The following is an 18,144-nucleotide window of genomic DNA, read 5'->3' as shown; positions in this document are numbered from 1 at the left end:
GTGGGCTCGTGGGCTCTCCCCTCTCCCCTCCCGCTCCTGCTCTCCCTGAAGATCTCCGCTTACCTGTTCCTCCCTGCGCTGCTGGGTCAGGGACTGCAGCCCAGCCGAGCCCAGCACGCAATTGTTTAATTGAAGCACTTAATTAAAATGGATCAATTAAGTCATTCCCCTAATTGAGGACACCTTTAGACCCTGCAGGGCTGGAGCTGGGGAGCACAGTGTTTGTCAGCTGTCAGAACCGGGCCAGGGGCTGGGGCTGGGGCTGGACAGGGCTGGGCTGGGCTGGGCTGGGCTGGACAGGACAGGCCCTGAATGGTCAGCAGCTGTCCAGCTCCAGAACAGGTGCAGTAGCAGGAGTCCAGGCAGGTGTGTCTCCCACCTGCAGCGTGAGCCCAAGGGCCGTCGGGCTGCCCCCCGCAGGCAGGGCTGAACCAGGAGTGAGGGCTGGGTCTGTCTTCTCCTCCCTGCGGAGCACAGGGCTCGGCCACCGGTCTCCCCCGGGGAACTGCACCCCCACAACCCAGGGGCCCAGAGCCCTTCCCCACACCCCAGAAACACGGCACGCAGGACTCGGAACAAACCAGAGGACTTCCAGTTCGATTTCAATTTATTTTTTATTTTCAATGTTAAAAAAGGATCCCTGATCTCTTCTAAAAACCTCCAGCATGTCTGGGCCTGGCTTCTGAAACTCCAGCAGCGGCTCGGGCAGCAAGGCGGGGTGCAACGAGGGCCGAGTGGGGCGCAGGCTAAGAGCTCCAGGCCGCGGGCACTCCCAGATACCCCAGCGCCCAGCGCAGGGCCACGCCCGCGGCCCCCAGGCCCAGCACAGCCAGGCCAGCCTGCAGCACAGCCGCGGGGGGGCGGGAGAAGCGCGCGGGGCCCATGGTGGCCAGCAGGGCGGCGCCCACACTCAGGGTGAACGCCACGGACACCGCGGTGTTCAGCGCCACGATCTTGCCGAACTTGGCGAAGGGCGCGATGACGCAGAAGAACAGGGGCACCGTGGCGATCACCGTGGTGACGGCGCTGGAGATGATCGCCACGCCGACGTGATCGATCGCGGCCAGGGTCCTCCTCCGCCGCAGGGCGCCGGGGTCCTGCCGACAGACACAGACATCAGCCCCTGGGCAGCCCGCAGCCTCGCCCCAGTCCGCAGCTTCACACGCCGGAGCTACGCAGCAGCAACGCTGCATCGTGAATTAAAACTTGGGGGACCCGCCGCCGGACCCCAGCGTGGCCCTACCTGGCTGGGACTGGGGGGGACACTCTCCCCGGCCAGCAGGAAGCCCTCCACCAGGTGCAGGCAGTAATCCACAGAGGAGCCCACCAGGATGGACAGAGAGATGGCCTCCACGGCCCCCATCTCCCAGCCTGCCCAGTACATCGCCGCCACCACCAGGCACACCACGCCTGCGGGAAGGGCAAGAGAGAGGGAGACGCTGTAGAGAGAGGGCAGGAGAGAGGGAGACGCTGTAGAGAGAGAGAGGGAGACGCTGTAGGGAGAGGGCAGGAGAGAGGGAGACGCTGTAGAGAGAGAGAGGGAGACGCTTTAGAGAGAGGGCAGGAGAGAGGGAGACGCTGTAGTGAGAGAGGGGGAGACGCTGTAGAGAGAGGGCAGGAGAGAGGGAGACGCTGTAGTGAGAGAGGGGGAGACGCTGTAGAGAGAGGGCAGGAGAGAGGGAGACGCTGTAGAGAGAGAGAGGAAGACGCTGTAGAGAGAGGGCAGGAGAGAGGGAGACGCTGTAGTGAGAGAGAGGGAGACGCTGTAGAGAGAGAGAGGGAGACGCTTTAGGGAGAGGGCAGGAGAGAGGGAGACGCTGTAGAGAGAGAGGGAGACGCTGTAGTGAGAGGGAGACGCTGTAGTGAGAGGGCAGGAGAGAGGGAGACGCTGTAGTGAGAGGGAGACGCTGTAGGGAGAGGGCAGGAGAGAGGGAGACGCTGTAGAGAGAGAGAGGGAGACGCTGTAGTGAGAGGGCAGGAGAGAGGGAGACGCTGTAGTGAGAGAGAGGGAGACGCTGTAGAGAGAGAGAGGGAGACGCTTTAGGGAGAGGGCAGGAGAGAGGGAGACGCTGTAGAGAGAGAGGGAGACGCTGTAGTGAGAGGGAGACGCTGTAGTGAGAGGGCAGGAGAGAGGGAGACGCTGTAGTGAGAGGGAGACGCTGTAGGGAGAGGGCAGGAGAGAGGGAGACGCTGTAGAGAGAGAGAGGGAGACGCTGTAGTGAGAGGGCAGGAGAGAGGGAGACGCTGTAGAGAGAGGGCAGGAGAGAGGGAGACGCTGTAGAGAGAGGGCAGGAGAGAGGGAGACGCTGTAGTGAGAGAGAGGGAGACGCTGTAGAGAGAGGGCAGGAGAGAGGGAGACGCTGTAGTTAGAGGGCAGGAGAGAGGGAGACGCTGTAGAGAGAGAGAGGGAGACGCTGTAGAGAGAGAGGGAGACGCTGTAGAGAGAGGGCAGGAGAGAGGGAGACGCTGTAGAGAGAGAGAGGGAGACGCTGTAGTGAGAGAGGGGGAGACGCTGTAGAGAGAGAGAGTCTAAGAGTATTTTTATTTCATGCGCAGAAGAGGAAAAGCCGTTTGCTCAAGCGTGTTGAAGGCGTTGCCAGGCTCAGGTGCGTTCTCACCCAGGATGGTCAGCAGCACGGGCAGCAGCAGCCGCAGGTGGGCGGTGAAGACCGACACGGCCGCAATGCAGATCGCCAGGGACAGCAGCAGGCTGTAGAGGGCGCTCTGCACACCTGTTCAGACGAAGGTGTCAACAGATTCAAGTCAAGACCTCTGTGCTGTGCAAAGTGTTGAACGTTTCTTTACCAGTAGCTCGGGAAGAGTGGGGGGGGACCATAGTCAGGCCAACAGACAGAGAAGAAGAGAGAATTGGGGGAGTGTAACAAGGACAGAGAGAAGACAACTTGCCCAGGATCTCCATGAAGATCTGCTTCCAGTGCTCGCAGGTCTGGAACCCGCGGCGCAGAGCAGAGGACTGTGGGAGTGCGGACAGCTGCTCCTGCAGGAAGGACTCCCACTGGAGGAAGTCGGACAGGGTCTGGAAGGAGGACTTCCCCTTGTAGGTGGTCTGAGGGGACAGAGAGGAGATGAGACGTGGACGATCAGAGGACAGGGGGTTCCCCAATGATGACAGCGGGTGATTAAAATGATCAATTCAAACCTTTTCAGGATGAAGGCTGGGCTTGTCTCAACATACTTGGGCTCCAAATGGAAACCCAGCTAAATCTGAACAGAAACTCCATCAAGAGCTGGAGAAACTCACAGACTCAAAGGCCATGGACACCCAGCGCACAGCGCCGTCCTGCAGCCCCAGGGCACCGTGGGAGAGCTGGCCGGGCAGCAGGCTGGGCTGCGGGAGAGACTGGCACTCGGGGTGCAGCAGGGGCAGGAGGGAGGACAGGCTGCTGCCTGAGAGAGAGGGGAGGGGCGTTAACAGACACTGTGCATCGACGCCTCACTGGGCGAGGGCGCTGGAGGGCGTCGGTGTGCCCAGGGGCCGGTACCTGAGGGCAGGCACTGCGCTCCGCCAGGCTTCACCAGGTGGGAGTTACTGCCGATGGTCTTGCACAGCCTGCACAGGTGTCCGATCTCCCTGAAGAGGTCAAAGGTTGGGTCATAGATCACGCTGCCCTGTCAGGAGGAGGGGAGAGGCACTGTGACAGCGACAACACGGGCTGTTGGTCCTCCCCTGAGACCCGAGCCTGTGCCAGTACCTACCATGTCCCCAATGACGTGGTTACCGGTGTGGCGTGTGCGGTTCACTCCCAGGATCCCGAACACCACGAACACCATGGCCCCGGTGTCCACCAGGGGGCGCGCTGCGGGTCTGCCACACGCGCCGTTCTCACAGGGGTTGAAGCCGGAGGTGGCTGAGCCGACCGCCCCCTGCTGGTCTGGAAGCAGAGGTGCAAGAGGACGGTGTGAGGACAGCAGGAAGCTCGCGGGCTGGAGCGTCACTGGCTGAGACCCCTCAGCCCAGAGAGGCTCAGACAAGCGCCCCGCCCTGCGACTCCAGCCCGGGCCGCGCAGTTTGCAGGACCAGTCCAGCCCTCCTTCACGTTACTTCACTGGACGCACTGCTGGCTCGATGAGGTCGCCCTGCCCACAGGCTGAAGATGGAGCCCCATGCGTTCGTGCAGTGTGTGCTCCATTTTCTTCTGATTCTGGATCAATTCCGGGTCATTTTAAAACGTACATTATTTAAAAATCATTTAGTTCCCTTTTCCACCACTGCTGTCACTTTACCTGTGAGCAAACTGGAGGGACACACTGCCCCAGTCAGGCTCCCTGCGGGAACGCTGGGTTTGCACAGTAAAAAGTACCCCTGCGTCCAGCGAGAGGGGGGGGGGGCGGTTCTGCTGCAGGTCAGGAGCGCTCCGGCCACACCCACCTCTGTCGACCGGCGTGTAGAAAGATCCTTTGGTGGGTCCGTCCGGCCCCGAGCTCAGCACGCAGCCAGGGGGCGCCGCACACACGCGGCTGTGGAAGGGGCTGCGGCGCAGCTGGGCGAAGTACAGCTTCCTGTGGGTCAAGGAGCAGGCCGGTCAGCACTCCGGCCAGGCCAGGCCAGGCCAGGCCATGGGCAAGGCACAGCCCACTCCCCCACTCCCAAAAATAAAGAGCAGGTGAAGAGCTTGGCTTCCTCTCCCTGCAAGCCTACACACTCCTCCTCTCTCTCCCTCTCTCTCGCTCACCTGCTGTGCTGCTGCTCAGCCGAAGCCACATAGAAGCTGAACTCCGACCTCCAGCCCCTGCTGGGGTCGCAGGAGCGGGAGGTGATCATGCCGGCGGGGCGCGGCTGTCCGGCGGCGGCCACACACACGGTCAGCCGCGTGGTGAAGTTCCTGTGCGGACCGCCGAACGCCTGCAAGAGCAAGAGGCTCCCTGTCACTCTGCCCAGGCTGACCGGGAGATGCACAACACTCATCTGGACAGTGACGACCCCTCACGATTCTGTGACAGGGCTCTGCACAGGCTCCACGGATCGACCTTCTGCTCTGATGCTTCACTCAGGGTCTGTTTCACTATCGCATCGTGATTCGCGTGCTGCTCCGGAGGCTGTGACCCCACCTGGGGCTCAAGCAGGTGCGGCCCCGCGGCCAGACGCTCACCTGAAAGGACGGCACCTCCCCGTTCCCAGGGGTCAGTGGTTTCCAAGGCAACGGCACGCTGGCGTTCAGGGAGAAGTGGTAGAGGGGCGGCCCGGCGCCGGCCTGCAGCTTCGACACGTAGACGGTGAGCAGGAGACCTGCTGGGGGCGAGACGGCTGCTCAGGCGCACATGCGATCAGAGACTCTAATGTTTTGGTCACTGAGTGTTATCTCAAACAGCTCTACTGCATGTAAAAATAAAACAGTTACAATGAAGAAAAAACATTTCCAAAATGTTCCCTGATCTCCAGCAGAGGACCCCAGAGCAGGACTGACCTGTGGTGACGTCAGTCGTGCCTGGCGGACCTGGCTTGAACGTCTGAGAGCCCGCGGTGCCCTGGCACTGGCTCTGGCTGTGCCTCCCAGAATTCCCAGCACAGGGGCGGGCACTGCGAGGTAGGGAGTGGGGCTTTTCCAGGAACAGACCTGCCAGGGGAGAAAGGTGAAAGGTCAGAATGTCCAATCACATCTTCACACGACAGTACAGGCAGCTCAGCAGCACAGGCTTCTGGACAGAGAGGAAGATAATGCTTTGTGTCTCGTGTAACAAGTAAAAACAAAATATCTTGGTTCATAAAACTTATACTTTGTGGCACTTCAGTTACTTCAAGTTGCAAGGTCCACATTGCTGAGGTTTAAGGATGGTCTCTGCACCTCTTTGAACCTCTGAGCCTCTTTGAAAGGCTACCCCGCCCTTTCCCAGTTAGCCCCTCCCCCTGCCCGCCGGTCCAGCCCCACCCCATCCTGCCCCAGCTCACCTGAGCACATGTGGCAGGACAGGCCCTCCGCACTCAGGTTGCTGCGCAGGTCCAGAAGCGCCTGGATGTTGGTGTCGGGTCTGAAGAGCAGAGGAGCGCGGCTGGCAGGACGCAGCAGGGAGCAGAACCCGGCCGAGACCAGGAGCACCACCACGTACAGCCCTGAGAGAAACAGAACACACGTGAACCACCACGTACGGCCCTGAGAGAAACAGAACACACGTGAACCACTACGTACGGCCCTGAGAGAAACAGAACACACGTGAACCACCACATACAGCCCTGAGAGAAACAGAACACACGTGAACCACCACGTACGGCCCTGAGAGACACAGAACACACGTGAGCCACCACGTACGGCCCTGAGAGAAACAGGCGTGTACAGGTCAGCTGCAGGTCACTGTGGAAAGACCGGGACGGAGAGGGAGAAAGAGCAGAGGTGAGTGCGTGATTGAGGAGTGGATCTGGAAGCCATCTCCCAAGCTCTGGGCACAGCCCCCAGCCAGTCAGGGATCTCTCTCTCACCCACAATGACATGTCGCCATTCCACAGCGGGCTGTGCCACCCAGCTCCTCAGCACCTCCTGCAGTCGGGAGCTCACCAGACCCATTCCCGTAGGGCCTGAGGAAGGTGCGTCAGTCTCCGCAGCCAGGGAGAGGAGAGGGACATCGGTGTCGGGCTCACAGGGGCCTGGGGGAGAAGGGAGAGAGATTGGAAATAAAAAGTGAGAAACATAGACAAGGAGGGTTACAGAGAGTGAGGTGCAGAGGCCCCACCCTCCAGCCCACCTGACCCCGCCTCCAGGTAGCCTGGCCCCGCCTGTACAGAACTTCAGCCCTCCTGACCCCGCCTCCACAGAACTCCAGTTCTCCTGGCCCCGCCTCCACAGAACTCCAGCCCTCCTGGCCCCGCCTCCACAGAACTCCAGCCCTCCTGGCCCCGCCTCCACAGAACTCCAGGCTCACCTGGCTCTGCCACAGACAGCAGAGGGATGTCATCATCCAGGTAGGAGAGAGTGGTGTTGCCAGGCCCAGGGAGCCGGGTCTCACGCTGAGATTGACAGCTGGGAGACAGGAGAGGGGAGAGAGAGGGGAGAGAGAACACGACAGGGGTGAGGAAATTTACAAGTTACTAGTATTAACATTGTAAATCATCATAAAAAGTTACTTAACAGTTACAGATTGAATTCTAATTGCTTTTGCTGAATAAATTGCTGAATTTCATTGAGTCAAAGATTTGAATCTCTTCTGCTCTAATAAAGAGATGCTGTGCACATCGGGGGAGAGATGCACAGTCATGTTTCTCCACCAGAGGGAGCTGTCTCACCTGCTGCAGTTGTATTGAGTGGAGCCTGCGTGCTGTGTTAATCCGCAGGAAGTGCACTAAATTAGAATTACATGAATTACAAAACAGCATAAGGTGTTTAGCAAATAAGCAAATGAATTGATTCAATGAGGCCAGTTCAGAAGAATTACAAGAGCGGCCCTGCGGCTCTCTGGGAGCAGTGCAGAGATTAGAAGAGGGGCGTGGGGGGCGGCGCTCGTACCAGCGCAGACAGGCCGTCTCCCGGGGCGACAGCCACCGGCTCCACACGCACAGCGCGGCCGGCAGCATGAGCAGGACCCACAGCCAGCAGCAGCTCACGACCAGCGCCATGAAGAGCCCGAAGTCGTGGACCGCCGGGATCTGATCCGGGGGGAAGAGACGGACACAGCTGACCGGTATCGCTTTTCAACACCCCACATGTGGACAAACAGCACCCACCCCCGCAGAAACACCAGTGTCTCATCGGAAATCTGCACCCCAATTCTCCCTTCTCCTCCCTCTCTCCCCCTCTTCCCCTCTCCCTCTCTGTTTCTGTGTCCCTCACTCCCTCTCTCTCCCTCTCTGTCTCTCTGTGTCCCTCTGTCCCTCTGTGTCCCTCACTCCCTCTCTCTCCCTCTCTGTCTCTCTGTGTCCCTCTGTCCCTCTGTGTCCCTCTCTCCCTCTCCCTCTGTCTCTCTGTGTCCCTCTCTCCCTCTCCCTCTGTCCCTCTGTCCCTCTGTGTCCCTCTCTCCCTCTCCCTCTGTCCCTCTCTCCCTCTCCGTCCCTCTGTCCCTCTGTGTCCCTCTGTCCCTCTGTGTCCCTCTGTCCCGCCCCCTGGAGCCCGTACCTGTGAGAAGGTGTTGGCGGCGTAGGCGGCGGCCGTGGTGAAGGAGGTGAGGAATGTGGCCCTGCCGGCCGTCTGCACCGTGTGAACCATGCGCTGCCCAGGCTGGCGCAGGTGCCCGGCCTGCTGGAACGTGTTGATGAACACGAAGACGTCGTCCACCCCTGCGACCCGAACGAGGTGACAGTGAGCGTGATGCGCCAAGGCCACATCAGAGCCCACAGCAAGGAGAAATAAAGGGCTTACGCACAGCAGCAAGGTGCTCGTTTACTACAGCGAACCTGTATGAGCGACACTTAAGAGCAGAGTCTGCAAATGGAGCTGATGTCGGATTTATTACCCGTGATGCAGAAAGAGTATCAACACAGTGCTCGTGCCCCAGCACCACCTGAGCTCTGCGTGTTGTTAAATGCTTGTTAGACACAGGGTCTCGGCCAAGACCGGTCCGCTTGCACACGGGCTTCTGGAGACCCAGGAGATGGGCCAAGAGGGACCACCAGCTGCTACAGGTTCCCCCAGGCACGCGGGTGGGGCTCACCGATGCCGATGATGACAAATGCAGCCACTCCGTTCAGGATTCCCAGGTACCGCACCCCGAACCCCACATGGTACAGGAACAGCGCAACCAGGCAGCTCAGGCCTATACTGGCCAGGCCGAAGAAGGACAGGAACACTGTGGGCAACAGAGCGCTTCAGAAACACAGACAAGCTGCCTACCCACTCAACAAGCACTCAAGCAGAACATCTGCTCACACACCTGAGCAGGTACAGTATAATCACACCACACAACTGGGCAGGTACAGTATAATCACACCACACAACTGGGCAGGTACAGTATAATCACACCACACACCTGAGCAGGTACAGAATAAACACACCACACAACTGGGCAGGTACAGAATAAACACACCACACAACTGGGCAGGTACAGTATAATCACACCACACACCTGAGCAGGTACAGTATAAACACAACACACAACTGGGCAGGTACAGTATAATCACACACACACCTGAGCAGGTACAGAATAAACACAACACACAACTGGGCAGGTACAGTATTATCACACCACACACCTGAGCAGGTACAGAATAAACACACCACACACCTGAGCAGGTACAGTATAATCACACCACACACCTGAGCAGGTACAGAATAAACACAACACACAACTGGGCAGGTACAGTATAATCACACCACACACCTGAGCAGGTACAGAATAAACACAACACACAACTGGGCAGGTACAGTATAATCACACACACACCTGAGCAGGTACAGAATAAACACAACACACAACTGGGCAGGTACAGTATAATCACACCACACACCTGAGCAGGTACAGAATAAACACAACACACAACTGGGCAGGTACAGTATAATCACACCACACACCTGAGCAGGTACAGAATAAACACACCACACACCTGAGCAGGTACAGTATAATCACACCACACACCTGAGCAGGTACAGAATAAACACACCACACAACTGGGCAGGTACAGTATAATCACACCACACACCTGAGCAGGTACAGAATAAACACAACACACAACTGGGCAGGTACAGTATAATCACACACACACCTGAGCAGGTACAGAATAAACACACCACACAACTGGGCAGGTACAGTATAATCACACCACACTCCTGGACAGGTACAGTATAAATACACCTGTGATATCACAGTGACAAGGGGCAGGGCTGGACTGTTCCAGGGGCAGGGCAGGGGGCAGGTCTGGGCTGTGCCAGGGGCAGGGCAGGGGGCAGGTCTGGGCTGTGCCAGGGGCTGGTCTGGGCTGTGCCAGGGGCAGGGCAGGGGGCAGGTCTGGGCTGTGCCAGGGGCAGGGCAGGGGGCAGGTCTGGGCTGTGCCAGGGGCAGGTCTGGGCTGTTCCAGGGGCAGGGCAGGGGGCAGGTCTGGGCTGTGCCAGCCCACTCGGCGAAGGAGTGGCACCTGAGAAGGAGGTGAGGATGTAGACCAGCGCGGCGATGCAGGCCCCGCTCGCCAGCGCCAGCAGCATGTCTCTGTGGAAGGTGCGCCTCACCTCGTAGTCGAACAGGTCTGTGCCTCCGTACAGCACCTTCACCTGACTGAGAGACAGAGCGAGACAGAGACAGAAGCACAGGGAGGGTTAAGCATTACTGCTCCTTTAAAGCCACGCTGGGGGTGCGTATCCATACTCATCCATACCTGAACCCTAAAACTAAAGACATGTCAAGGCAGCGCCCCCCCGTGCCGGCCTGGCCAGCCCTGACCTGGTGGACTGCTGGGCCAGCATGTCAGCGTAGGTGATGACGAACTGGCGGAACCGGCGGCGCTGCTCGTCGGGCCGGTCCTGCAGGGAGAGGAAGGAGGGCAGGGGCGCCCCGAAGTGCAGCTCGCTGCGCAGGAGGGAGCTGCGCAGGGTCTCCGCCGTGAGACTCTCGTCCACATACCAGTAAAACTCCGGGTGAGTGATGGCCAGCCGCAGAGCTCCTGCCAACAGACAGGGGGAGCAGTGAGTACGGTGGGGACACAGAGAGAGAGACAGGACTGATACTGACAGCTGAGACACAGAGAGAGAGACAGGACCGAGCACTGACAGCTGAGACACAGAGAGAGAGACAGGACTGTACTGACAGCTGAGACAGAGAGGGAGACAAGACTGATACTGACAGCTGAGACACAGAGAGAGAGACAGGACTGAGCACTGACAGCTGAGACACAGAGAGAGAGAGACAGGACCGAGCACTGACAGCTGAGACATAGAGAGAGAGACAGGACTGAGCACTGACAGCTGAGACACAGAGAGAGAGACAGGACTGAGCACTGACAGCTGAGACACAGAGAGAGAGACAGTACCGCAGCACAGCACTGTAGGGGGTCTCCAGGGGCCCCCGGGGGCCCCCGGCTGGCTCTGCCTGCTGCTCACCCTGGATGTCGGCCAGGTCGGGCCCCATGCCGTCGTAGTAGATCCTGCCCCCGCGCGCGGTGGGGAAGAGGTAGGAGAGCAGCGAGCTGGGCGGGGAGCAGTACGAGAAGGGCCCCAGCGGGGGGTCTCTCAGGACCTCTGGGGGTTTCCAGCAGAACTGCCGGAACTGGGGGTGCTCCATCACGCGGCGCTCCACGGCGTGGATAGTCCGCAGTCGCTCCGGGGTGAAGATGTTGGGGTCCCCTTCCCCCTGCGCCACGAACACCAGCTCCATCCGCCAGTGCGCGTGGCTCTGCGTGTACGAGGGGATGACGAACTCCCCGTGCGGGTAGGCTTTGCGGGGTACCCTGGGGCGCACCCCATCTCCCTCCTCCTCACTCTGTCTGTCTCTCTGGGGGCGATCGGGGGCCAGAGCCTTCCTCTCCGAGCCGGAGCCTCCCTCTGCTTGGCCTGGGCAGGGTCCAGCTCTGGGTCCAGCTCTGGGTCCAGCTCTGTCTAAACGGACCAGTTTCCTCACCCCCTCTGACACTGGGAGAGTTCCTTTGACCCCACTGCAATTAACACTATCTCTACCCCCACTGAAGCCCGTCACACGCTGTCCACTCCCTGCTGGGGCACCTCTCCTGTCACTCAAAACCACTCTTCCCTCTGAGGCTCCTGAAGCTCCTGAGGATCCCCCTTCAGCTGCTCCTCCTCCACCTGACATCCCGCCCCCCTGCGCAGCCCCTCCCCTCTGCCTCTGCAGGTGCTGCAGCAGGAGGTCCCTGAGGGCCTGGGCGGTATAGCCGTCCACATCGCGCCTGCTGCGCCCCCAGGACCCCAGCTCCGCCTTGAGGGCCAGGGTGAGGGCGTCGAACCGCTCGGAGGAGGTGTGGCCACGCACTTCGAAGGCACTGTAGGACAGGTCGATGTCCAGGGGAGGGCATCGCAGGAACATGAAGGCGGAGAGAGCGCAGGGCAGCAGGACGCCCAGGGCTAGGACCAGGCAGCACGCCCACGGGCGCGTGTACACCCAGCCGACAGCCCCCCACACCCAGCGGCTGCTCCCCGCTGCTCTGGGGGGCACGGTCCCGGGGCTGCCCCCCTCCTCCTCCTCCCCCTCCACCCCCTCATCTTCCTCGTCTTCCTCCTCCTCCGGCCAGTCTGACTGCAACATCGAGGGGTCGTCTTCGGAGTCCATGGCCAGCCCTGCGACACAGCGAGACAGACATCAGCTGCGGCCCCCCCCCGGACGCAGAGAGGCTCCGGGGGGAAGGAGCTCTACAGCTGTGCCCGACTCCGCGGGGCAGAAAGCCTCATGCCGTGAAACAGGAAGTGAAGTCGTTCTGCCAAGCAGAGAGGGGGAGACAAGACCAGCAGCTAGCGGCTCCGGGTTCGAGATGCCACAGATGTGCTACTGACACATGCAGCTGCTCGGCCGTCAATCCCAATAACAGGCCCTTTCCTTGGGAGGACACGCACAGACGTCGCCCCCCCGGGACGGGGCACCTGTGCCCCGCCCTGCCCGGGACGAACCCACCCGTGAGGAGAGGGAGAGGTCAGCGTGTCCGACCCTGGCGCGCGGGCGAGCTCGCGCTCTCGCTCCGGTGATCTGAGGTGTCCTTGACAGACAATCAGGCTCGCCTCGAGATAAAGGCATGCCGTGCTCTATCTGCAGAGCGCGTGGGCTGCTCCCGAGAGCAACACTGAGCAACACTGAGCAACACTGAGCAACCCTCCGAAGGGCTGGGGAGCTGCCTCCTCCATCACAGGGCTGAGACCACTACGCCAGACGTGCATGAGCGCCGCACACGCCTCACACACTGCACACGCCGCACACGCCACACACACACTGCACATGCCGCACAGAATCTACTGAGCCCTGCTTCAGAGAGGGGAGCCTGGTGCTCGTGCACAGTGAGCCCTGCTGCTGAAGCTGATACCCCAGCTACTACCACCTACTAAACAGGCTAGCTGGGCCGAACGGTGCCCTCTGAACTGTAAGTGTTCTTACATTCTTAACTTCTAACATATATAGAAAACTGTATCTGGTATAGAGACTGGGGTACTGTAGGGCTGAGACACACATAACTCAATACAGCCTGTTATAGAGACTGGGGTACTGTAGGGCTGAGACACACATAACTCAATACAGCCTGTTATAGAGACTGGGGTACTGTAGGGCTGAGACACACATAACTCAATACAGCCTGTTATAGAGACTGGGGTACTGTTGGGCTGAGACACACATAACTCAATACAGCCTGTTATAGAGACTGTTAGACTGTTATAGAGATAGTTAATCATTTATTACTGAAATGATCCTCAGCACGCAGGTCATTTAAGCAAATCAGATTCAATTCATGAATGGCCTAGCCGTGACCCAGAGAGCCTCTGGCAGAGGCCTGTGCCCTCGCCCCCTGCCCGCGCCGGGACACAGACACACTCAGAGTTTAAGTGAATAATGACAGGCTGAGCAAGCAGTTTGCACAGGGGGTCAGGGGAGGAGCTCTCTCTGGGGGGGGGGGGGGGGGTGTACTGTTACCTTGACAACAGCCAGGGGTGGCTTGAAACGTCATTCTCCCCCACCCCCCCCCAAACATCCTCCGCTCAGCACCCTCATATAATATGTATTTCTGTCCCCTCTGCTGCCCCAGAAATTGAATTTTGTGCAAACTCACAGAGCGAGGTGGACAGTTTTTAAAGGAGCATTAATCTCAATTGAGCCCAGGCAGGAGAGCAGCCATGTAAGGCACAGGGGGGTCAGGGGGACGCACACAGAGCCAGGAGCAGAGAGAGGAGGACAGAGGGTTCGGGGACGGGAGAGAGGGGGAGAACATCAGCAGGCTCATGTGAGCTCTGATCTCCTGTCTGAGCTGCACCAATGAGTCTGAACACTGATCCCAGTGAATCTCCCACTGCCCGACAGCCAGATCCACTCCAGGCGTGACAGTTCAATACAGCCCCACACTGCCCCACACAGCTCCACACAACTCCACACAGCCCCACACAGCCCCACACTGCCCCACACAGCTCCACACAGCTCCACACAGCCCCACACAGCCCCACACTGCCCCACACAGCTCCACACAACTCCACACTGCCCCACACAGCCCCACACAGCCCCACACTGCCCCACACTGCCCCACACAGCCCCACACAGCTCCACACTGCCCCACACAGACCCACACAGCCCCACACAGCTCCACACAGCTCCATACAGCCCCACACAGCCCCACAATGCTCCACACAGCCCCACACAGACCCACACTGCCCCACACAACTCCACACAGCCCCACACAGCTCCACACTGATCCACACAGCCCCACACTGCCCCACACAGACCCACACAGACCCACACAGCCCCACACAGACCCACACAGCCCCACACTGTCCCACACTGCTCCGCAGTGTCCCACACAGCCCCACACTGATCCACACATCCCCACACAGCCCCACACTGATCCACACATCCCCACACAGCCCCACACAGCCCCACACTGATCCACACTGCCCCACACAGCCCCACACTGCCCCACACTGCCCCACACTGCCCCACACAGCCCCACACAGACCCACACAGTCCCACACTGCTCCGCAGTGTCCCACACAGCCCCACACTGATCCACACATCCCCACACAGCCCCACACTGATCCACACATCCCCACACAGCCCCACACAGCCCCACACTGATCCACACTGCCCCACACAGCCCCACACTGCCCCACACTGCCCCACACTGCCCCACACAGTCCCACACAGCCCCACACAGCCCCACACAGCTCCACACAGCCCCACACTGCTCCACACTGCTCCACACTGCTCCACACTGTCCCACACAGCCCCACACAGCCCCACACTGCCCCACACTGCCCCACACAGCCCCACACAGCCCCACACTGTCCCACACTGATCCACACAGCTCCACACAGCTCCACACAGCCCCACACTGCTCCACACTGCTCCACACTGTCCCACACAGCTCCACACAGCCCCACACTGCCCCACACTCCCCCACACAGCCCCACACAGCCCCACACTGTCCCACACTGATCCACACAGCTCCACACAGCCCCACACTGTCCCACACAGCTCCACACTGCTCCACACTGACCCACCCACACTGCCCAACACTGCCTCACACCTGGAGAGCCTCTGTCTGCTCCTCCGCCGCCTGTGCACACTGGAGCCAGGGCAATGCTGCTGAGAGGGACACACTGACCCCTCAGAGAGAGGGACACAGGGTGGACAGGGCGAGGGTGGAGGGTGGGTCCACCCTGTGTCCGGCACAGAGCAGTCCCCCTGCCAGCTCAGAGCCGCGCGGGCTGTGTGTTTACTCAGCCCCCAGGGACAGACAGGAAGAGCTGAGGATGGGACCGATAATCACAGCGGCGGAGGAATTCAAACCGGGGCTGTAATACAGAGCAAGAAGTCACCGGCGGCGCAGGACTGAGTCTGACAGCCGGCTAGTCCACGCTCTTCACGCGCGAGTCACTCAGCCCGCGACACCCCACTCCACGCCCCGTCCCCAGCGAGACCGGGGTGTCCTACCTGTGCAGGACGGGGCGCTCAGGTGCGCGGGAGCTGCCCGGCAGCGGGGTCCCGGACTCTCGAGCTCTGCCAGTCAGTCAGTCAGTCGGCGGCCCCCCCTCGCTCCTCGCTCCTCGGACCCCGGGTTTCTGCACCGGCTCAGCGGGGGTCCCGACTCCGGCGCAGCGCCGCTGTTGTCGAGGCGACGGACGTGCGCGGGCGCGTGTCTGGGCGGCCGGCTGCTCGGCGGCGCTTTGTTCGAGCGGCGCTCCGGACCGGCGCACAGGCTGGGGAGGGAGGCGGGGGGAGTCCGGCCTGGTGCGCCCACCCCGGGCTGCGGGGGGCGGATGCCGAGGGGGGGGCAACGGGCCCCGCCCTGACGACAGAAGTGGCTGTGGGGCGTGAGAAATGGCGTGGGACGGGTCGTACCAAAGAAACCAGGTGTCTGTGGTGACAGGAGAGAATGGCGACCCCCCTCCTCTCTTCAGTGGGTAGCGTTGGTACAGTCTAACCAGCCCTGACAGATCCGGGGCTCCCAGAGAGCGAGAGCGAGAGAAAGGAGAAATAAAGGGGAGACGGGGAAAAGCAGGAGAAGAGCGGAAAGATGAGAGACAGAGCACGGGGGAGGAGGGAGGGCGAACACAACGGAAGCACGTTTAATCAGCGGTCTGCGCGCTGATGGCGCCGCGGCTCTTCGGCACGTCAGCACCGGAGCTGTCCGCTCTCACCCGGGGCTCAAAGAGACCCGCACGGCCGCCGGGCCCAGCCCGTCTCCTGGGCTCCTGGGCGCCCGTCCCGGGGCAGGACAGCGGCTCCGGGCCGTGTGTGCGGGACGGTATCGGTGGGGCAGTCCCCTCTCTCTCTTTCTGTTTCTGTCTTCACTCCACGGGAGGTGAAAGCAGACCCTCAACAACTATCTGTAACACGTCTGCATCTAGAAGAAGTTCCCATCTTGAGTACATCCCCGTATCTAATTGTCAGGAGTCAGGGCGATACACACAAACAGAAACAGACGGTCCACACACAGACAGGTACAGAAATAGGCTGTGTACTGTGAAACTGCCAGAGGAACAGTATGTCACTGTGCCAGTGCGTCAGTGGAACAGTGTGTCACTGTGCCAGTGCGTCAGTGGAACAGCGTGTCACTGTGCCAGTGCGTCAGTGGAACAGTGTGTCACCGTGCCAGTGCGTCAGTGGAACAGTGTGTCACTGTGCCGGTGTGTCAGTGTGTCATTCTCTGCTTCACAAGAACTAAGGGACCAGGACCGAGAACCACACTGTGTACAAGAGCATCAGGATGCAAGAACACAAGATGGCAGGAGGCTGGAGGCCATGACTGCCTGTCACACCTCTCTCTCCCAGGATCACAGCTCTGGGAGCGACAGGCGTTATAACAGCACTAGCTCACTGTGGTGGCTTGTCACCTGATTTTCTAAAAGTCTAAAATTTACACCTTTTTAATCAGTTTTAAGCTCTGAAGCTTAAAACATTCAAATTCCGGGACAATATAAAATTCATAAATCAGAAATCCTCAAGTTGTAATGTGACACTATAGGTGCTGTTTTTAATGCTAGGATTAACACCGTACTCGCACAGTTTCAATCAGACGAGCCCGCGGGTCTCTGGCGGAGAGCATGTTCTGTCCCGGTCCGGCACGCCGCCCCTCATCCCGCGGTGTGCCCCCCCCCGGCAAGAGTCCCGCGCCTGGCCCGATCGATGAGCTGTCTCCAGTGCGCACAGCTTCACCGCCCTGTGCTGCGGAGTCAGGGAACAGCAGCATCGGACTCTTATATAGCACCTTGTTGGTCCGGCCTGCAGCGCCACTCGGTGGTCACATGCTGTAAATTCTTCTCACCTACTCATTCAAAATGAATCAAATTTCTCTCTGTCCCTCTCCCTCTTCCTCCTCCTCTCCCATCCCCCCTCCCCATCCTTTCCTCTCTCTCCTCTCCAGCTCCTGTCCCTGTGGGATGGGCACGCACAGATTGGCAAAGGCAGCCCCAGATGTGGGGATGAATGTTTAATGGCCATCTATGAATATTAACACTCTGCTCCACTGAAAGGTTAAGCCAGTCATCTCCCTAATGCAATCACTTAGGCTGCCTGTTAGCCCGAGTGTTTTAATCACCTGCCAGTGAGAGGGGAGAGGGGGGGAGATGAGGTGAGGAGGTTAAAACCTCAGGAGTCTCCCCCAGCAACACAGCCCTGCCTGCAGGCTTCAAATAGAGGGAAGTTAACTGCTTCATCTGATGTGGAAACCGGAGCAGGAGAATGCCTGAGGAAGCTCATCATCGGACAGTCACAGACGTCACATCAAGCACAGAACATCCTGGAGAGACGGGCTCTCTGCTCCTCAGGCTGTGAGAGAGGACCCTGGGCTGCAGCTCCTGCAGGACTGTGGGAGCTGTTCCGGTTCTGGCAGGAGTGGGAATTCTGGGACTAGATCCACTACTTAAGAGAAGAATTCTGGTCTAATCTCCCTCTCCTTTCCACCAGCCCCTCTCTCTCCTGTCATTCCTCCCCCCATGTCTCTAGTAAGAACAGCCCCAGCAGTAATACTGACAAACTCCGCTCCAATCAGTATATCAGGTCCAATAATTATTCTCCAATTATGGCCTCGGCGCCTCTCCTCCTGGCACAGCCGGGCAGCTGGTGGCTGGGCGA

General features: G+C 59.7%; 1 protein-coding gene across 2 annotated transcripts; it reads right to left on the bottom strand.

The window, feature by feature from the left end:
- Positions 1-601: 601 nt before the first annotated feature.
- disp3 (dispatched RND transporter family member 3) lies at positions 602-15,963 on the bottom strand. Of its 2 annotated transcripts, none has more exons than XM_069183884.1 (21): positions 15,502-15,963; positions 10,971-12,158; positions 10,315-10,534; positions 10,013-10,149; positions 8,596-8,730; positions 8,061-8,221; positions 7,455-7,594; positions 6,874-6,971; positions 6,434-6,598; positions 5,909-6,070; positions 5,427-5,576; positions 5,112-5,251; positions 4,695-4,864; positions 4,391-4,521; positions 3,718-3,893; positions 3,504-3,630; positions 3,263-3,408; positions 2,908-3,067; positions 2,619-2,732; positions 1,244-1,410; positions 602-1,097 (listed from the first exon to the last, which is right to left on the bottom strand). In XM_069183884.1, the coding sequence occupies exons 2-21, from the start codon at positions 12,148-12,150 to the stop codon at positions 747-749; spliced, it is 4,230 nt and encodes a 1,409-aa protein (XP_069039985.1). In that variant the 5' UTR covers positions 12,151-12,158; positions 15,502-15,963; the 3' UTR covers positions 602-746. The 2 variants fall into 2 exon arrangements, with proteins under 2 accessions (XP_069039985.1, XP_069039986.1); XM_069183885.1 differs by having other exon boundaries at positions 5,112-5,248; positions 15,502-15,962.
- Positions 15,964-18,144: the final 2,181 nt, after the last annotated feature.

The sequence above is a fragment of the Lepisosteus oculatus genome, chromosome 25 (genome assembly GCF_040954835.1).
Source record: "Lepisosteus oculatus isolate fLepOcu1 chromosome 25, fLepOcu1.hap2, whole genome shotgun sequence".
NCBI lineage: Eukaryota > Metazoa > Chordata > Actinopteri > Semionotiformes > Lepisosteidae > Lepisosteus > Lepisosteus oculatus.
The sequence above is the reverse complement of the archived record's forward strand: the minus strand, read 5'-3'. Positions and strand labels throughout refer to the sequence as shown.